The following is a 19,076-nucleotide window of genomic DNA, read 5'->3' on the forward strand; positions in this document are numbered from 1 at the left end:
AATGGTTTAGTTTTTGTAAAATATGCAGAGATTTATGATATGCAAAATAAACCACGGAAGGAGAAGAAAGGAAGTCCTTGATATTTCAAGGATGTTTAAATGAGTATTCGAAATTGTAAAACAGAAACAATTTCATAGAAGGCAGAATTTCAAAAGCTGCCACTTCTCTTGGTTGCAGTACAATCATGGGATGTTAATCCGATGTAGGGCCGGAGAAGACCTTTAAAAGCCATCTCTTGCGGGCCCTTTTATAGAGACAATCTGGAATTTGAAGCTTCTCCAACGAGCCTTTCCTGGACCTTCTTGCCATCAAGCAATTTAAGGTGCAAGAATTGGCAACCACAACAGAATCCACTCGTTTAAAAGGTAATAAGAACAGGAAAGAATTCATAGAAAGTCTAGCAGGTCAGATACCCTTTTACCGGGAAGTTCAACCCACTTAACCCTGCATAGTATAAACCTGCATGAAATCCAAAGCTGCCGGCAAAATGAGTGATGTTTACAATCTACCAGACTCATGCTGCCATCAATTCCTCCAGTGCTGAAATGAACCTATTTCCTGGGCGAACTATGAAGGATGCTTACTAATGCCAGCAATTTCCCAGCAGTGTTTAGAACCAGAACAAGAAAGATGAGCAGATAAGTAGAACATTAGCAGTGATCCGAAAGCTGCCGGTTGTAATAAACCTTGGCCCATGATGGGTTACCTCTGCCCTTTGGCACACAGGCATAATCTCTGACTGATCTTTATAGAACGGGATCTGATGGGCCCGAGGTCTTATAGTCCACGGAAACCTTGCTGAGCAGCAATAAGATCCTCATTTAGTTCATCCAAGCTAAAACCAACTGAGGTCAGGAGGAACATGGTAGAAGTTCACCTGCGACAAAATGTGTGTGGACACAGAGGGTTACTTTTTTGGCCAGGTTATGCCATCCTGTTTCTACTCCTCGCTGGTTTCCCAGCGCCACTGCCTCCTGGCTCCCAGTGGTCAGTCGGCATTCTGTGCTTACACAGGGACTGTCACCTGGTGACTGACTTTGCTATGGTTTATACCCCTGGTTTAGGAAACGTGTGTAGCCGTCTCCATGTCTCAGACTACAACTCCCATTAGCCCTAACCCACGTTCCTGTAGTAATCTAACACAGAGGTTACCAGAGCATAGACAACCAAAGTTAGGCTATCCCTGTCCAGATAAGAGTTCAGCTGGGCCATAAGTCATAGCAGATGGAAGGCAATCTGCACCACTGAGGCCACCTGAACCTTCAAGAGACAGCAATTGATCTAGAAGGACCCTCAGGCTAAGTACCCACTCTTTAGATGAAGCATAACCCCATCAAGAGCAGGCAACCTCCCATCCACCTGATCTAGGGAACCACTAACTAACTGTGCGTCCAGGATGTCTCAAGGACTACCTGATCCCTTATATCTTAGCCAATCGCTGAGATTTTTGAGGGAATCTCTGTTGTTCAGATGCACAGCTTTCAGAAGCCACGCATTCATTGTAGTGGACCAAAAGCCTGTAGAACTGTCTCCCAGTGGAGATTAGACAAGCACTCTCCTTGTGCTGAACACCAAGGCTATGACTTTCTTCTTCCGGTAGGCATGTGAAGGTGGTGTTTGGTTTTTTGATGAATTTGTACTGTTTCATTGTTCCGTTTTCTGTGAATTGCTTTTGCATGCACCGCTTAGAAATGCGAACGATTAACTGGCATATAAAGGTCTTAAATGAATACATGGTTATAATTATTATAAAACAAGGAGCATATTACTTTATAATGTCACACGTTACAAGAACGTCACACTTTACAGGTTTTTTAAAAATTATAATACTGCCACACATTACCAGAGATCACAGTGCATTCATTTTTCTGCAAAATTTCCCCTTTTCATCGTCATCACAAACTTGTGGGAGATGGTGACTGGGGCTACATCAGCACCATAGATTTAAAGAACTCTTAAACCACTTTTAAATACCATGGCTTCCTCCTCCTCTGAGAATCCTGGGAAATGTAGTTTGTTAAAGGGGCTGAGGGCTGTTAGGAGACCCCTATCCCACCCCCTGCAGAGCTACAATTCTCAGAATGGTTTCACAATCAATCCCTCTTTGAATGGAATTAAGCTACACTTCCCATGATTCTTTTGGAGCATGCCATGACTTGTTAGAGTGGTATAATAGAGGTTTAAAGGTATGGTATGGATGTGGCCTGGAGGGGACACGGGTGGCGCTGTGGTCTAAACCACAGAGTCTAGGGCTTGCCGATCAGAAGGTCAGCGTTCGAATCCCCGCAACAGAGTGAGCTCCCGTTGTTCGGTCCCTGCTCCTGCTCACCTAGCAGTTCGAAAGCACGTCAAAGTGCAAGTAGATAAATAGGTACCACTCTGGCGGCAAGGTAAGAAGCGGCTTAGTCATGCTGGCCACATGACCCGGAAGCTGTATGCCGGCTCCCTCGGCCAGTAAAACGAGATGAGCGCCACAACCCCAGAGTCGGTCACGACTGGACCTAACGGTCAGGCGTACCTTTACCTTTACATATGGATGTGGTCTGGGTCTCAGGTCACGTAGCAGATAGCAAGCCTCACGGGGAATTTGAACCCATGCTTCTCTGGTCTAGTTCTCATAGAACCATAGAATTGCAGAGTTGGAAGGGTCCAAGAGCGTCATCTAGTCCTGCAATGCAGGAATCTTTGGATTCGAACCCACAGCCCTGGAATTAACAGTCTCATGTCCTACTGACAAGGCTACCCCAGCTGTGTATTCAAGCTGTGTCATTTCAGATTGCAGGTGGGTGCTTAAATGACTACATACCCACCCGCCCCCATCCTTCTTTTAACCCAGCAATGCCTGGGTTACGCTTTCACTGACAGCTAATTTTTACCAAACCCCTCCCCGCACCTGTATACCCCATTAGGTCCAGTCGTGACCGACTCTTGGGGTTGCGGCGCTCATCTCGCTCTATAGGCCAAGGGAGCCGGGGTACAGCTTCCGGGTCATGTGGCCAGCATGACTAAGCCGCTTCTGGAGAACCAGAGCAGCGCACGGAAACGCCATTTACCTTCCCGCTGGAGCAGTACCTATTTATCCACTTGCACTTTGAGGTGCTTTCGAACTGCTAGGTTGGCAGGAGCAGGGACTGAGCAGCGGGAGCTCACCCCGTCGTGGGGATTTGAACCACCAACCTTCTGATCGGCAAGTCCTAGGCTCTGTGGTTTAACCCACAGCACCACATCAGCACTAACCAGGTCTGCCTTTCCACCACAGCTCCATCTGGAGAATGGGGATGATTCTATTAGCCTGCTTTACAGGGTCATAGTAAGGATTAACTGAGACATGACACAGTTTGAGCACTTAAAAGGAAGCTTAACTGCTCTTACTAATGACTGCAACTCATACGCCAAAAAAATAAAGCATGGCTGACAGGTGCGAACAGGCTTGGATTTGTTCCGATTTAAAGTGTTCTCCTTGCCCGGAATCCTTGTTCTTAAATCATCGTTTGGACGCAGATGTTCTCTCGGAAGTCCCACGGAAGCCCATCCGACTCACTTCCTAATAAGTGTTATTTAGGGCTACAGATCGAAAGCTGATTGTCACCTACTTAAGCAGCCACCACGCTTGGAGCCGCCGCAGAGCAGCGCCCCCTTAGAGGTCCAGTTGCGCAGCAGCTGAACTTTGGGAAACGGGAAAACCAGGCTGCGGAGCAAGCGCAGGGAATACTGCTACTCGGAAGTAAGCCTTCCTCCAGGCGCTTGATTGTTTGCTTCGGGTTTTTTTTATGGGTGTGTGCGTGTGTGTGTGTCAGCGCACCACGTTGGTTCAGGTGATCAGTTTCCTGGAGAAGTCTCTCCCGTTGCCAAAAAGGATTTCCTCTCCTGGTGCCTAACCCATCAAATCTTGCCAGATCTCAGGCAGCGAAGCTCTCTGCTGCTGCGCGATCGGCCTGCCTGCAGAAGTAACCCTTAACGCGCACGCCCTTTTCTCCCCAGGGTGACGATTTGTCTCGAGACACTGATTTCCAGCACACGCCTCCTTTTCCCATTGTGATCATCTTCCTCTCTCGCATTCACACACAAACACACGCACAACCTGTCCCAAAGCAATTGCCATCCACTGCGGGTCTTACGCACCCAACCCCCACCAAGTAAAAAAAAAGGCGCGCAGGAGGGCAACCTTCGAATCATGGCTTTTCAGGTGTGCCCCCCCTGTGTTACTATAGAATCATAGAATCTTAGAGTTAGAAGGGACCCAGGGGTCATCTAGTCTAACCCCATGCAATGCAGGAATCTTTCCAAACATAGGCTGCATACACGCCCCCAAGCACATTCGAAGCGCTCCCCGCTCCAAAAAAAAATAAAATAAATAAAATTAAAATTAATTATGGGCACTGTCATTTGGTAAAGGGAATTCTCACTCTGAGGCTGTCAAACTACAGTTCCCAGAACTCCTATAAAGAGGAAAAGATGCTTTAAAGTGTACAGGATCAGGCCCAAGGGCGTTACAGCTGGGACTCTAAAAGCCACCCTCTCCTCGGCTCTTGGGGCGGCTGGTGCATGTGGGGAAAGCACTCCTGATGTGCTCAGAGGCTGTTCTTTCAGTAACAGGTTCGGGAGCAGAGCTTCATGACTTCGGTGTTTTTACTTCATACCGTCCCGCGTATCCTTACAAATACTCAACACGAACGTCTTTCCCCTTCCCAAACCCATACAGCTGCCCGCAATGCAGAAAATGGTGTTTGCGCGCATTATTCACTCCGGCAGGCTTTTATCTATAATGCTGCGCTCACCGATCAGAAGCGCAGGGAGCAAACAAACCTCAAGCCACGTCGCTCCCGCACCATTTTTAAAGTACTGTAGTGTCATCCCTTGTAGAACCCACATAGGTATGTGCGATAACTATTTAGTGGCAAAAGCATACGAAGGAAGAGCTGTGCCTGGTCTGCCTCCCCAAAGAGTTGGGGTGGGGGCGGGGTAGAGCTATTCCATGTGATTTCATAGCTTTCCATATAAAATCCTCCACACTAAAAAAACTAGCACGTCAGGAAAAAGGACTGCAGCCTAGCCGTTTCCCTGACATACTAGCTTTCTGCGTGCAGGGACTCTTACTTTAGTTCGTTGCTCAATCAGGCGAGTCCTCACCTGGACCGCCCAGAGGCAGGCAGGTTGATCGAGAACTATGGAGTAAGTAGCTCCATCGATCGCCCTGAGACTTAACAGTGCGAGTCTGCGCGTTTGCCCTGAAGTCAAAGAGTCTCCCGTCGAATTCCACAGCCCGAGCACAGCGCCGAGGCATTCAGGCTGCGTTTGCCCCTGTGGTTTGGGACGGAAGCTCCCGAGACGGCTCGATCATGCGACGTTCACGCGTCGTCCAGGTTTTCTCGATACTAAAAGCTGCTGAACTTTGCAATCCTGCGCCAAAGAGCTGTTCTTCCTTGCGAGCGCGTAAAGTTTCTCTTTGCAGCTCTCCCACGTGAGATCGGGGAGCGTGGGACATTTCTGAAGCCTCCCCCCCCCCCGCTCTCCAAATTAATCCATTTTCCCTTCCCATGCCCTGAGAAAGGGGCTCAGCTTGTGTGGCCCCCCGAGGGGGAGGGGGAGAATGAGAAGAGAGCGCGCCCGCTTTCCTTACGAAGGAAGAACAACAAAGCGCCTTAAAGACTAGCAGATTTATTGCAACACGAGCGATCGTGAACTAGATCCCACGTTTGGCACAGGCATATGGAATGCTATCCGGGGCTGACGGATCACCCAGGCACACGATTCTAGCGGCGGGTGGGCCCGGACGGGGGAGGGAAGAGAAGGAACGGACGGGCAACTCCAAAGTCCGGGGCGTTTCTGCGCAAAGCCAACCCCCCCCCCTCCTGAAACCTCCGTGCACGCGCGTTTGGGTGGCAGCCAGCTTCTTCCGCGAAGGCTTTCCAAAACACGCCCATCTTAGGAGGGCTGCACACCTGACGGGCACCTCCGCCCCCCCTCCCGTTTTAAATTTTTTTTTTTAAAAAAAACCTAATTCTTGTCTTCAGCTCCGCAAACACGATCAGCAATACCAAACGCGCTCTCCCATATTTGCAACAGCAACGATCGAAGGCTTGCTATTAGCCGTCATGGAACCAGAGCGCAAAGGGACCCGCGAGGGTCATCTAGCGCAACCCCCTGCCACGCAAACCCTCCTATTGGCATCACCATCGCGGAACCTAGAGTGGGGGGAAGGGACCCCCCCCCAATGCCGTGCAGTTCAACCTCCTCCACCCGCGCGGTTTCCCCATCCCGTCTGAAACCACCCCGGACCCTCCTTAGCTTTGCAAACAGACGCGCGGTTTTCTTGCCGCGCGTCAAGCATTATTAATTCTCCCGCCTCTCTCAAGGCTCCTTGCCCACCTGCTGCGCTTTGCTCCTCACCTCCTGCAACCCTCGCCGCCCCCGTCCCTCCCCCCCCCCCAGCCCAGCCCTGCCTTCCCAGGGTTGCTCCACCTCTTGTCACCCTTCCAAGGAAAAAAGGCAAGCCTCTCCAGGGACCCGAGGCGGGGCTGCGGCTTGCCCTTCCACCCTCCCCCTTAATGCATATTAATAGCAACGCATGCGCTGCCTGACGTTTGCGCCCCCCCTTCTCCTCCTCCTGCTGTAGCCATGGGCTAGCAAGCAGCAGCAGCAGCAGCAAGCAGTCAGTTCAGTGGGGCTTGCAGCACGGGCAATCGGATCCCTCCTCCTCTGGCTTCCTTTTTTTTTTCCTTTTGGAGGGGGCTGGTTGCGCGCGTGCAAATAGCCGTGGGCCCCCTCCTTTCTCTCCGGAGGGGTGTCGTCTATGTGCGTGTGGCGGGGGGTGGGGAGGGGGGCTCAGGCCGGGTTATTGTGCTGGCCGGGCTGGAGAGAGAGAGAGGGGTTGGCCGGCGAGCTCTGCAAAAGAGAGAAAAGCGAGCGGGCGAGGGGGGGGTGGGGGCGCGCGGAATAACCATCGCTAATAAGAAAGGAAGAAAGGAAGGGTGGGGGGTTTTTAAGAGACAGAGGCCAAGGAGAATAAAAGGAGGCTGGGCTGCTTTGCATTGAAGATCGGGGCGCTATTGAAAACCTTTTGAGAAGTGGCGTCTTCCACCCGCGCGCGCTTCCACCGGGAGAGCATATATATATATCTGGGAGCCGGGCAGCGGCTGCAAAGAGCGGCAGCGAGCCGGGGAGCGTCTCTGCGCGAAGGGCACTCTGCAAGCAAGAGGCATGCTTGGCTCAAAGGGACCGCAGCTCACGGACTTCTCCTTACGGCTTCTCCTTGCCCTGTTATGCTTGCGAGTCAAGGTACGTTTTTTTGGGCAAGGCTCGGGCGTTGAAGCTCGCTTTTCGCAGGTTTCGGTTTTTGGGGGTTTTTGTCTCCCAAGGAAAGCTTTCGATTGCAGAGCTCCTGCCCGCCTACCCAACCCCCCGCCCCAAGACATTCGCTTTGACCGATTTCCCCACCGCCCCCCTCCAGCTGCATTTAAAAAAAAAATGCTTCTACTATACGTATTTGAATTCGGGGTGATGATTTTTAGGGGGAAGCCAGGTTTTCCCGAGGACTTTCCCTTTCTTCTCCCCCCTATACCGTCAGCGTTCCATTTCTTTTTTCCAGAGGGTTTTGCTTTCTGAAAGCCTCGCAGCAAGCGGACTTTTCCGTGATTGTTTTCAGGAGTGCGTCTGACTTGATTAGAGTTATTCGCTTGAGAAGTGCAATGCTTTTTCTGCGTGGTGTTCCCTTGCTTGAAGCTAACGACCCTTTAACTCTTTTTGAGCGCTGGGAGGCAAATAGCGACACGATTTCCCTCTGGGAATTGCCCCTAACATCAGAATTTGGGGGGTGGGTAGCAGATGAGGGTTCCTGTTCGCTTTTTAACCTGTTGAATCAAGGAGCAATAGAAGCCTCCCCTTTCATTTTTGCTAAACTTTTTAGTGATTTGTTTTTTTAAAAAAATGTTTATTTACAAGCAACGTGCTAACGCTTCCTTCTCCTCTCTGCTTTCTTTGGGGGAACTTTTTTTTTTTAATGCAAAAACAAAACAGGTGACCCTAACATCAGGCCAGTTCGAGTTTGAGATCATATCCATGCAAAATGTCAATGGCGAATTGCAGAATGGGAATTGCTGTGACGGGACCCGAAACCCAGCCGATAAGAAATGCACCAGAGATGAATGCGATACTTATTTCAAAGTTTGCCTGAAGGAGTATCAGTCGAGGGTTTCCGCTGGGGGCCCTTGCAGCTTTGGGTCCGGAACTACCCCAGTCATCGGTGGGAATACCTTCAGTTTGAAATACAATCAGAATAACGAACGGAACCGGATTGTCCTCCCTTTCAGCTTTGCCTGGCCGGTGAGTGACTTGACTTTTCTGAGAGCATCTTCCTTCTTCCTCGCCTTGCTGTGCATGGGGGCTGGCTGCCTTGCAGTCGCAGGCTTAGAGCCGCATACGTCTCCGTCCGGCTAAGCTGCAACGCAGCTAGATGGAAAAACCTAAGTGGATTGGGGGGTGGGGGGAGAACCTGTGTGTTACGTGTATATGCAAGTCACCCCCTGTCCCCAGTGTCCCCCCCAGGAGAATTTAAAAGGTCAGAAGTTCATGCAATTTATTTTATTGCTGCCCCCCCAATTAGTTCTTATGCCTAGGTGGAGGCACGAGGGTCGGGTGAGGGCGGCAGGCCGTGCGTTGGAGACCCCCTTGGTGGAATGCTATGGGGACCCCTCTCGCCCTACCCAGTGGTATCTCTGGTGCCCGTGGGAGCTGCTAGCTGTTCCCGGTTGCCAGCTTCCCTGAGAATCCTGTTAGCGTGCTTCCTTCCCCAGCCCAGACCTTGGAGAATCTCTGGGAGCTCAATCGAGAGGAGAGACATAACTCCCTCTTCCTTATGCCCACCACCATCCTTTGCTTGTTTCCCCTTCTCCTATGAGAGCTTTACGGTTTTGCCTGGCGAGGCTAGAGAGCTGGAACCATTTTCCCTTGGCTTGGGTAGCAGTTCCAGACCCTCCACCTGGAAACAAGGGTGTGCACTTGGGAAGGGCGTTGGTCCTTAATCCAGTTGGCTGCAAACGACCCAGTCTTCAAATGGGTCGCACTTTCACCAAATGCATGTTTGCTTAAGTCACTATTGAGCTCTTGATAATGCTGAAGGGGCCGTGCTGTTGGTCTCTGCCTGCCTGCCTGCCTGCCTGCCTGCCAGCACTGTAAAGCAGGAATCTGCCGTCTCCCTTCAAGGGCGTAGCTGGACAGCATCCTTTTAAACTCCGGGCCAGACATGTGGAATCCATCTAAGATCCTTCTTTATGGGTGCTGAGCAGGTCCTGGTTGTGTGAATGGGCAGGGAGAGCTTTTGAAAGAACAGCTTTGGGAGCCCTGCCTCCCTCCCTCCCTCTTGAAATAGAGGTCTCCTTCTTTATTGGTCTTCTGGAAGAGGTGAAACTGTTGTCTCCCAAATGAATATTCACGCACTAGATTGCATTTTTCTGATTGGCTCGCGAAGGGAGATCTCGGGAGGATTCAGTGGGAGGGACAGCCAAGTCCCTCCTCCCGTTTCTCTCTTGTGATCCCAGCAACTCGGAGCACAACACAAAATGCTAACCATGTGCTCTTGTGCTGCCTCCTATCTGTCTCTGCTGCAATTATCGGCGCGCACACACATCCTTCTGAGTCTTTCTTTCTCTTTCTTTCTTTTTTAAAAAAAGATCATTATGATTTAGGGTGAAACTAAGTGCACATATTTAAGAAGATTGCATTACAAAGTACAATAGCGGAGCTCACAAAAGTATTCTCTGTTCGATACTCTGAGCCTTGCTAGTTCGGTTTTGCTTGCAGGGAGATAAAACTGTTATCAAATCTGCCATCAAAGGGATAAAAAAAGCTTAGTGGAAATGTGTGGTATCTGAAGTGCTGCCAATGGCTGTCAACCTTCTCTTAAGAATTCGGCCTCCTTTCTTTCTCTTTTCTCTCTGTGTCTTTGTTGAGGAGCGGGTTCATCCAGGACCCTTTTCGATAGACAAATCTTTTCTTGTGTGTCTGTCATGAAACTGATCTCTTCCCCCCCTCCACCGCCAGCGCATAATCCTAAAAGTGATCGGTGCTTCTGTGAAAGCAAGCAGCAGGTGTGATCCGCAAACACTGAGGCTGACTTGAGTAAAGATGCAGTCTCTGTGCACAGAGCCATCCTAGGCGTGTTTACTTGGGAGTAAATCACGCTGAGCAATGGCGCTTGTGCCCCAGTTGAAGTTGCAGCCCTACACCTGAGAGAAACCTCCATCGAGCGCTGTAGGGTTTGCTTCATAAACCATGCATGCGATTAGGCAGCTGACGTCTCCTCCCTGTACCCTATCCCATCTCTCTCCTTCCCAAAACATTCCCCCCCCCAACACCCGTCTGCTTTTTTTATGGCATGTCTGCATATCCGGTGAGTCAGGCATGAGTAAATCCTATGGTGATCTTGTCCTGCCAGGTAATTCCACCAGGTGTGCTTCTCAGGCTGCTACCTATTGATTCACACATAATCTCCTGCCATCTACAGCACTGGGATCCTAACTCTTGTGTGTGTGTGTGTGTGTGTGTGTGTGTGTGTGTGTGTGAATGGAATAATACTATAAGCAGCTGTAGGTTAGCAGAAGACTCCTTCAAGGAATCCAATTCCAATAAAAAGCTGCATTTTGAGTGTGGATTTCTTTCTCACCTTTGTGCACAAAAAAATCCACCTGGCTGGACCCAAGGTGCTTTTATGATGAAATTCCTAGTTTCCATTAGCTCAGTTGGTCTGGAGTGACCTGCCTTCTTCCTCAAGGTTCTCATGGCATCTTTTGTTCGTTGTTTTGTGGTAGGAATGACACACCCCAGATCCGATGCAAGCATATGTTCCAGGCTGTGTTATCTCCAAAGGCAACCCTGAGCTCCCTAGCTAAGCAGTCACTGCTGAGACTTGGGTTAATTCTCTATTCCGGTCTCCTTTCAACTGAGGGTGAGCCAGTTGGCCCTCAGCTTTTTCTTGTTTGGTGCAAACTGAGCAGTCCCGTTGGAAGCTGTTAGGAGCTGGTGTTAATTTCAGATTTGCCTCCTAACTTAGTTGGCAATTGGCTAAATAAATAAATAAAAATCTGGCTAGCTGTTAACTTTTCAAGGCTCTCCTTTTAAAATAAAATAAAATAAAAATACAGGCCCACATTTAAAAAGGGCCCCACATCTTCTCTTTGCCAGGAAGTGTTATCCACATGCTTTCTGTCAAGAAATAGATCTAAAACATTGCTTTGTGAGTGAAAAGCCCTTTAGGTCTCTTCCTTCTACAGACCCTGTAATCCATGCTGGATAGAATCTATACTTCCTCAAGTAAATCAAAACGTGTGTGTGTGTGTGTGTGTGTGTGTGTGTGTGTGTGTGTATGTGTGTGTGTGTGTATATATATATATATATATAGTGTAGATTCTAACCTGCATGGTTTCTGCTCCATTTAACATACACACAGTTAACTACGTACATGTGTAATTAAATGAAGTAGAGACTAGGATTTAGAGTTTTGTTATTAAAACTTTCCCCCTGCCCAGCCTAGGTTTTTATGTAACCCTTGTGAGTAATGGCTGTGGTGATGGAGGGCTGTAAATTTCCTTTTTTTTTTTTAAGAGGTTGGAGGTTTGAATAGGTTGCTAGGAAACGGGGCAGCGAACCAGCATGAAGGAAAGAAAGGAGCCATCATCCACAAGGCTTGCACCTGCACCAACTGCTAAAATGATACGGAAAAATGCAATCGCATATTTTTGAAAGAAGCGTGACCTGCACTTTAGCCAATGGATATTTGCGGAGCAAGCCTTTGTGTGTGTGTGTTTCCCATAAGGAGGCCTGCTCCACACACCTCAGGAAACCCCTTGTTTTATTGCTGGTTCAAGCATTGGCATGCCTTTGTTTAAAGCCCTCTCCCACACAATGCCAATGGCTTAATCTATGATCTGTTTTGATACCCTGAAATGCTTTCCAGTGCGTGACTTTCTTTGTTTCACTTAAGTCAGCCTCCATTATTCATTAAATAGGACGGTGAGAATTTCGTGTTTTCTCTCTTCGTAAGACACCCCCCCCCCCGTGTTCAGGCAAGCCAGGAACATTGTATAGGTCAGAGCTGGCATTTTTTCCAATGCATATTCAAAATTCGACACCCCCCCCCTCCGAAAACCCCCACGTTTACATGGTGACCTTGCAGTTTGCAAATATAAGGCACCTTAATTGTTTATTTATGAGTCACGTTTATTGGCTGCCTACTGAGGTGCTAAAATATCTTAAGTGCTTTGTTGCAAATGGTTGTTGTTGTTGTTTTAATACAAGTTTTGATTCTCCTGGTTGTGGGCTGGACCCCTGGGCTGGAAAAGTGCTAGCAGCAGCAGCAGCAGCCAGCTCTTCAACTAAACCATACTCCCGTTCCAAAGATGTTTTCGGGCTCGCTGCTAAGGCTGACTTTTGTTTTCGGATCTGCTGTTGAGGAAAAGCAAAAAAAAAAAACCTTGCTGAGTTATGCCAGGCTTTTTCTTTGTAGACAGCCCTTCCCCAAAGGCCTTTTGTCTGGATCTATCAAAGGGTCTCTGACCCGAGGAGGCGAAAAACTGCTATCAGATTATCTTTGAGCCTATGAGAGGACTTCAACTTTCCGAAAGTGAAATCTGTGACAACAAACAAAGAATTAGAGGAAACTTGCATTTGGTAGAAGGACTAAGTGCATCATGAGAACAGAACGTGAAATGTGTGGTATTTTTAATGGGGGGGGGGATTACAGCGGAGCAGATAATTGTTTGCATTAAGTGTTTGAAAAGTAACCAATTCTCCCAGCCTTGGGTTGCAGCCCATTGGGTGAGGCTGGTATTCTGAAGTGGAGTGCATATACTTCAAGCGATCGGACTGTGACAGTATTTTTACATCCATTGCCATGAGCTTGCATTGGAATATATGAGTCTTGTAAGTTGGCTCCTTTCTCAGATCCTTCCGCAGCAAAAGCAGAGGGCTGAATTGTGCCAATCCTAAACATGCTTATTGGGAGCAAAGTTCCACTTTGTTCAGTAGGGCTTGCTCCCTTGCAAGTGTGTGTGTTTAGGATTGCGGCCTAAGTGTACCTAACTCTGCGTAGGATCCGCCTCTTAGCTTGGGAGCAGCTTCCAAGTAACTTTCTTGAATTACTGTGTTTTATTCTTGGAGAAACGAGGCCAGGCTGTGATTCTGTTAACTTTAAAAAGAGTCAATTCCAGGGGACGTTTCTGTTTGATCAGGCAGAAGTCCCATAAATCTTCTCGTTCTTGATTGCTCCAGTGGTGACTCACCGTCTTAGTAAAATAAAGCCATGCATTTTTAGACTTGCTGCATTGTTCCATGACCAGGATAACACTCGCCATGGCCAGAGGTTTTTATTTCCCCAAAGAAGGTGCTTATCTGCGCTCTTGCGAGTGAATGGATCGAGGAGCCGGGACATGTATTTGGGGATAGATCTAGGCCAAGCTGCAGTGCAGGGATCTTAATAGTGTGCCCCAGAAGGGCACGGCATTCCCTGAAATGGTTAAAGGGGCTCAAGTGAATTGGGACATTGTCCCTTCCAACTCAGCTCTTCTCCAGGTAAATGAGTCTGGAGAAGGGGGGAAAAAAGTCTTGTTCAGGCTTGCTGGATGCAAACCTTACTCTCTGCTTGACTGACTGCTAGGTATTCTGTCTATTAACCTTGTCACCTTGTTGTAACTGGTGCGTTTAATTATCAAAAGCGATGCTTTAAACAGGTAGAGAGGCTAAATGCTGAGAATAGCGGATAATCTCCTTGCTGCTGAGGGGTTTAAACTGCCCACTGACATCCTGGCCTGCTTGCAGTGTTTTCTCTGGGTGGCGGGGGGATGGGAGCGAAGCTTCTGGAGGAGAAGGCCGTCTGGCAATGGGATAAGGGGAGGTGGTATTTCCGGGGGTTTTTTAACAGTGATTGGCTATTGAACCCCTTTGCAGCTGGGAGCTTCTTTGCCAGAACTGATGAAAAACGAGGCACCCCAATTCCTTCTTAAAATTAAAGCCTTTCCCCTGGGGAAAAAAGACCCCACCCTCTTCCTTTTTGTTCGAAACATACCAGTTTGGTCATTGGAGTAATTGTAGTCCGACCACCCAGACGGAGGCAGTGGTGGCTAATATTAACCAATGACAATAATGTGGCCATCCTGACTGCAGGCAGGATTACAGAGCATAATGGGGCCTGTCCAAAAATAATGCTGGGACAGGGCAAGCAACAGGAAGCAGCAGTAGACTCGGCGTAGCTTGGCTCCCGGACAAACCATGGACTTGCTTTGCACAATGGCTGCTTCAGCACATCAGGCGTTTGCAGGATAGTCATTATTCCAGCAAGCTTGCCAGGACACTCATCGGCTCGCATTATGAGAGGCAGCGAGCATGCGCACTCAAAAAGAATGCTTAGGAAAAGTGGTGTCCTCTTTCTCCGGTTTCAGTGAGTGCTTGGTCCTAAGGGCAAGGGGTTGGTGAAGGGAAAGACTCTCTTCTGAAGTGGGGAAGGGAAAGGCACACTTAAGCTGCTCTCTTTCTTGGACGACATGAAGCACCATAAGGATCCATTCTTTAAATACACTGGTACCTTGGTTCTTAATCGTAATCTGTTCCAAAACCAAAGCGTTCCAAAACCAAGGTGCGCTTTCCCATAGACAGTAATGCAAAACAGATTAATCTGTTCCAGACTTCTAAAAACAACCCCTAAAACAGCAATTTAACATGAAATTTACTATCTAACAAGACCATTGATCCATAAAATGAAAGCAATAATAAATGTAAAAAGGTAAAGGTACTCCTGACCATTAGGTCCAGTCATGGCCAACTCTGGGGTTGCGGCGCTCATCTCGCTTTATTGGCTGAGGGAGCTGGCGTACAGCCTCTGGGTCATGTGACCAGCATGACTAAGCCGCTTCTGGTGAACCAGAGTAGCGCACGGAAACGCCGTTTACCTTCCCGCCAGAGTAGTACCTATTTATCTACTTGCACTTTGACGTGCTTTCGAACTGCTAGGTTGGCAGGAGCAGGCACCGAGCAACGGGAGCTCACCCTGTTGCGGGGATTCGAACCGCCGACCTTCTGGTCGGCAAGTCCTAGGCTCTGTGGTTTAACCCACAGCACCACCCACGTCCCTAATAATCAATGTGCTGTACTATAAAATGAATAAGATAGTATTGTAGATGATAAAAAAATATTATTTTTTCTTACCTGCATTGATGATAGTCATTGTTTGGATGAGGGGCTTTTATCCATTTCCGCAGTCACACAATCAATCAGTTAGTTGCTGAACTGGGTTCCACACAGTCACAAAAACAAATGAACCAAAAAAAGCCTCTAAAACAAAAACCGTAAAATAAATAGCAAAAACAAAAGCGCAAAACTTAACCCCTTCCCGAAGTCCATTTGGCTTCCGAAATGTTCGATAACCAAGGCTCAGCTTCTGATTGGTGCAGGCGACCCAGAAACAGTAGCCAACAGCCGCATCAGACGTTCGGCTTCTGAAAATTGTTCAAAAACCGGAAAACCTCCAGGTTTTCAGCGTTTGAGAACCAAGGTACTACTGTATTGCTTTCCCCTCTCCAAAGGCCTTTGTAGGTCTTGCCTGTGTTCCTTCCTTATCCCCAGTTGCTGCCTTGGCGGTGCAATTCCTCAAGTTCTGTGTACTTGCCCCTCTTGGCGGGTGTCATGTGATCTGGGAACAAACATGCATTGCAGGGGGTTGGGCTCGATGACCTTCGGGGCCCCTTCCGACTCGGCAGTTCTGTAATGCCATGGGGCAAAGTGTTCAGCAGTTTGTGTGCTTTCTCTCCTTGTTCTCCAGGCCCGAGGGACCTGGAGGATTGCCATCCACACTGTGTTTTAGCCAAATGTCTTCACCTTGGCACTATGGGAAGTTGAGCGAGAACTGGTCCGAACACAGGCTGCTCTGGGTTCAGGGCAATGGGTTGAGAATCTGAAGCTGCCCTGCAGCCAGATTTCCATTGGGATCTTCTGATCCTTGTAGGTGCTGAAACGGGGGGTTGTGGATGCAGGAAAGAAAGCCTTCAGAGCTTCTTTTCCCTCTGTCTTTTCCAGGTTATTATGTTCAAGTAGTCCTCCATGTGGGGCAGTAGCGCAACAGGTTTCAACTCACTGGCTCACTTTTCTGTCCCCGAACGAGGAAATGAATACTCTTGTGATTTGGCACACGGCCCTAACTATAGGCATGAAGCAGAAGGATTGGCTAGGACCGCAGTTAACCCTTTCGGCTTGTCCTTTGCTGGAGATGCGTTCAAAGTCAAAAGAGGTGCTCTGCTCTGTATTGTCCTCGTCAGGGAATGGGCTTCTGCACATGACTCTCCTACTTCCTTCCACCCTGTGAGAACAGGTGTGCAAGATGCACTCGAACAAAAACCTTGTAACAGTAGTCAACCTATGGGTAGCTTGTTTCCACCCAAGGAGTTTGGGTGCATCCATTTTTGGCCCTTTAAGATTCCATCTGGGCTTTGGGTCTCCTTCAATGTTCTCTCTCAGAATAGAGACCCAAACTGGATATCAATAGCATGGTTTCTAACTGCATAGGGTTGGTTTGTTTTTTTAAATTAAACATGGGGCACAGCGCCCCCACCGCATTTTAATTGGGGCTATACTGAATCAGGAGGTCTTCAGCCCTGATCCCAACATACACACACAGAGAGAGCACTTCTATGAAGCTTGGGATGGGGTCAAAGTTCTCATTGGCCCAATGGGAGATTTTTTCCTTAGGGATCAGAAATCTGTGCCCCTCCCTCACTCTGTCCAGGTTGTTGGGCTCCATCTTCCATCGGCACAAGCCAGCATGGCCAGGGGTCTGTTGTGATGGGAGTTCTTGTACTCCAGCAACACCCAGAAGATTCCCCATCCATGATCTCAGCCTAATAGGGGAGGATCCTCATTGAGGTTGTGGCTGGGGAAGGAAGGGTTAAAACTCCCCATGTGGTGTGGCCCTGTGGGAATGCCCCCTCCCCACGAATAATGGACATGCTGAACTGTTAAAGTGATACCTGGCTTGGTCCAGAGGTGGGACCAGGAGGGGAAGAATTAGTCTCCATGCCTGACCTTGCTCCTTCTCCCAAGGTTGGGGGAGAGGGTGCCTGGTGCACAGAGCGGACGTGTGTGTTTGCATATAACACACTTGTGCTCTAAAACAACAACAACAAAGCCCTCCTGTACTCTTTTTCGGTCAAGAAGCCCAATTTAAAGAGTGCAAAATGTTGTCTCCGCTGGAAAGCGGTTTTGGGGAGTGCGCTCCTGATTGCGGATTGCTTTAGCTGGTTATTCGGGGTCCCATCTGCACGATACCTGCAAAACAGGGTCGCGCCGTAAACGGTCACGACTTGCTCCAAAGCATCCTGGGAACTGTTGCTTCCTGAGGGGGTGGAGGTCTGTCGGGAGACCCCTATTCTCCTTGCAGAGCTGTGGTTCCCAGCACTCCCTGCAGAAGAGAGATTGATCCTTAAATCCCGATAGGAATTCTCGATCCGTGAAGGGAATGGGGGTCTCCTTACAACTCTCGGCATCTGTAGCAAAACCATAGTGAACCACTTTTAGGATTCTTTGAGGCTAGTCATGCTGGTTAGTGTCTAATGGGAGCTGGAGGAGGAGGTTGAAGAGAACTAGAACTAGGAAGGCTGCAAGGTGGGATAGGTAAAGGGACCCCTGACCATTAGGTCCAGTCGTGGCCGACTCTACATATGGGGCGCTCATCTCACTTTATTGGCCAAGGGAGCCGGCGTACAGCTTCCGGGTCATGTGGCCAGCATGACTAAGCCGCTTCTGGCGAACCAGAGCAGCACACGGAAACGCTGTTTACCTTCCCACCGGAGCGGTACCTATTTATCTACTTGCACTTTTTGGGGGTGCTTTCGAACTGCTAGGTTGCCAGGAGCAGGGACCGAGCAACGGGAGCTCACCCCATCGCAGGGATTTGAACCGCCGACCTTCTGATCTGCAAGTCCTAGGCTCTGTGGTTTAACCCACAGCGCCACCCAGGATACGAAACCCCTTAAATACAGGGGAACCTCAGAAGCTGAATGCCTTTGAACTCTAATGTTTCAGCTCTGAACGATAGAAACCTGGAAGTGATTGTTCCAGTTTTAGAACGATTTTTGGAAGCTGAACTTCCTTTGTGGCTTCCGCGGCTCCTGATTGGCTGCAGGATGGTCCTGTAGCCAATCGGAAGCCGCACCTTGGTTTTCGAACTGTTCCGGGAGTCAAACGGACTCCTGGAATGGATTAAATTTGAAAACCAAGGTATGGCTGTATAGGGATTTCCTGCTGCATTGAGAGTTGCAGCAGAATGCATTGTTCTGAGGCACTTTTAAACACTTGGTCCCAAGTCGTGGGAGAGCCGATCTGGCTGAGAGCTAGTAAATCCAGACTTGCCGCATGTTGATGCTGCGTCACCCAGCGTGAGCCAGACTTGAACTCGGGACCTTCAGATAAAATCTGAGTCACAAAGTACAGTAAGGCATTCTGGCTCTTTGCTGAGGGGAAACAAAACAAGGGTGAGGTGCGTGGGAATGCGAACCACAGTCAGCGAGAGTTGGAGTCGAATCCTTTCTTTTCCCAGGCTTGTGGAATGCAGTTTGGGCCACAGAGATCTCTTTACCAGTTGCGGAAAGGGGGAACGCTGCAAAATGGCTTGAGAAGGGAGGTTTTGGATTTGAGCAGGTGCATTGAGCTTGTTTCCTATGGGGAGTCCTAAAACCTTTCAATTGGCTGTGAAATCTTGTGCAACTGGGTATATTTGTGGATCAATATAGTCTTTTGTTTTCAAATGGTACCCAACTTAATTTTGTTTCTAACATTTTGGGCAGGAACCAGGGGCACTCTTTTCTGAAAGGCCTCCACAATCACGTGGCCAGAATTTGCAAGTCCTCTTAAATTTCTGCCTCTTTAGGTTTGCCTAGGTTTGGCATGGCCAGTGATCAGGAATTATGGGAGTTGTAGTCCAAGCACATCTGTAGATTCACAGGTTTTCCCCACTCCTGGCCTGGGGCCTGAAAGTTCTCACCTGTAATCTGATCACATGCTTAGCATAATCCTTTCCTTTTCCCCACACCTGGGAGTG

At 48.9% G+C, this 19,076-nt stretch overlaps 1 protein-coding gene and 1 long non-coding RNA gene across 2 annotated transcripts in view; one reads left to right on the top strand and one right to left on the bottom strand.

Moving 5' to 3' along the window:
• The window catches only part of LOC310703557, a 453,580-nt gene that overhangs the window by 44,541 nt on the left and 389,963 nt on the right, over positions 1 to 19,076 (bottom strand). The window lies entirely within an intron of this gene.
• Positions 6,605 to 19,076, top strand: part of JAG1 (jagged canonical Notch ligand 1) — a 66,919-nt gene continuing 54,447 nt past the window's right edge. The window contains exons 1-2 of the mRNA XM_083495890.1: positions 6,605 to 7,279; positions 8,018 to 8,323. Coding sequence (XP_083352016.1) covers positions 7,202 to 7,279; positions 8,018 to 8,323 — 384 coding nt within the window. The 5' untranslated portion in view covers positions 6,605 to 7,201. The remainder of the gene's footprint in view (positions 7,280 to 8,017; positions 8,324 to 19,076) is intronic.

The sequence above is a fragment of the Podarcis liolepis genome, assembly GCF_965112155.1.
Source record: "Podarcis liolepis genome assembly, chromosome: 3".
Taxonomy (NCBI): Eukaryota; Metazoa; Chordata; class Lepidosauria; order Squamata; family Lacertidae; genus Podarcis; species Podarcis liolepis.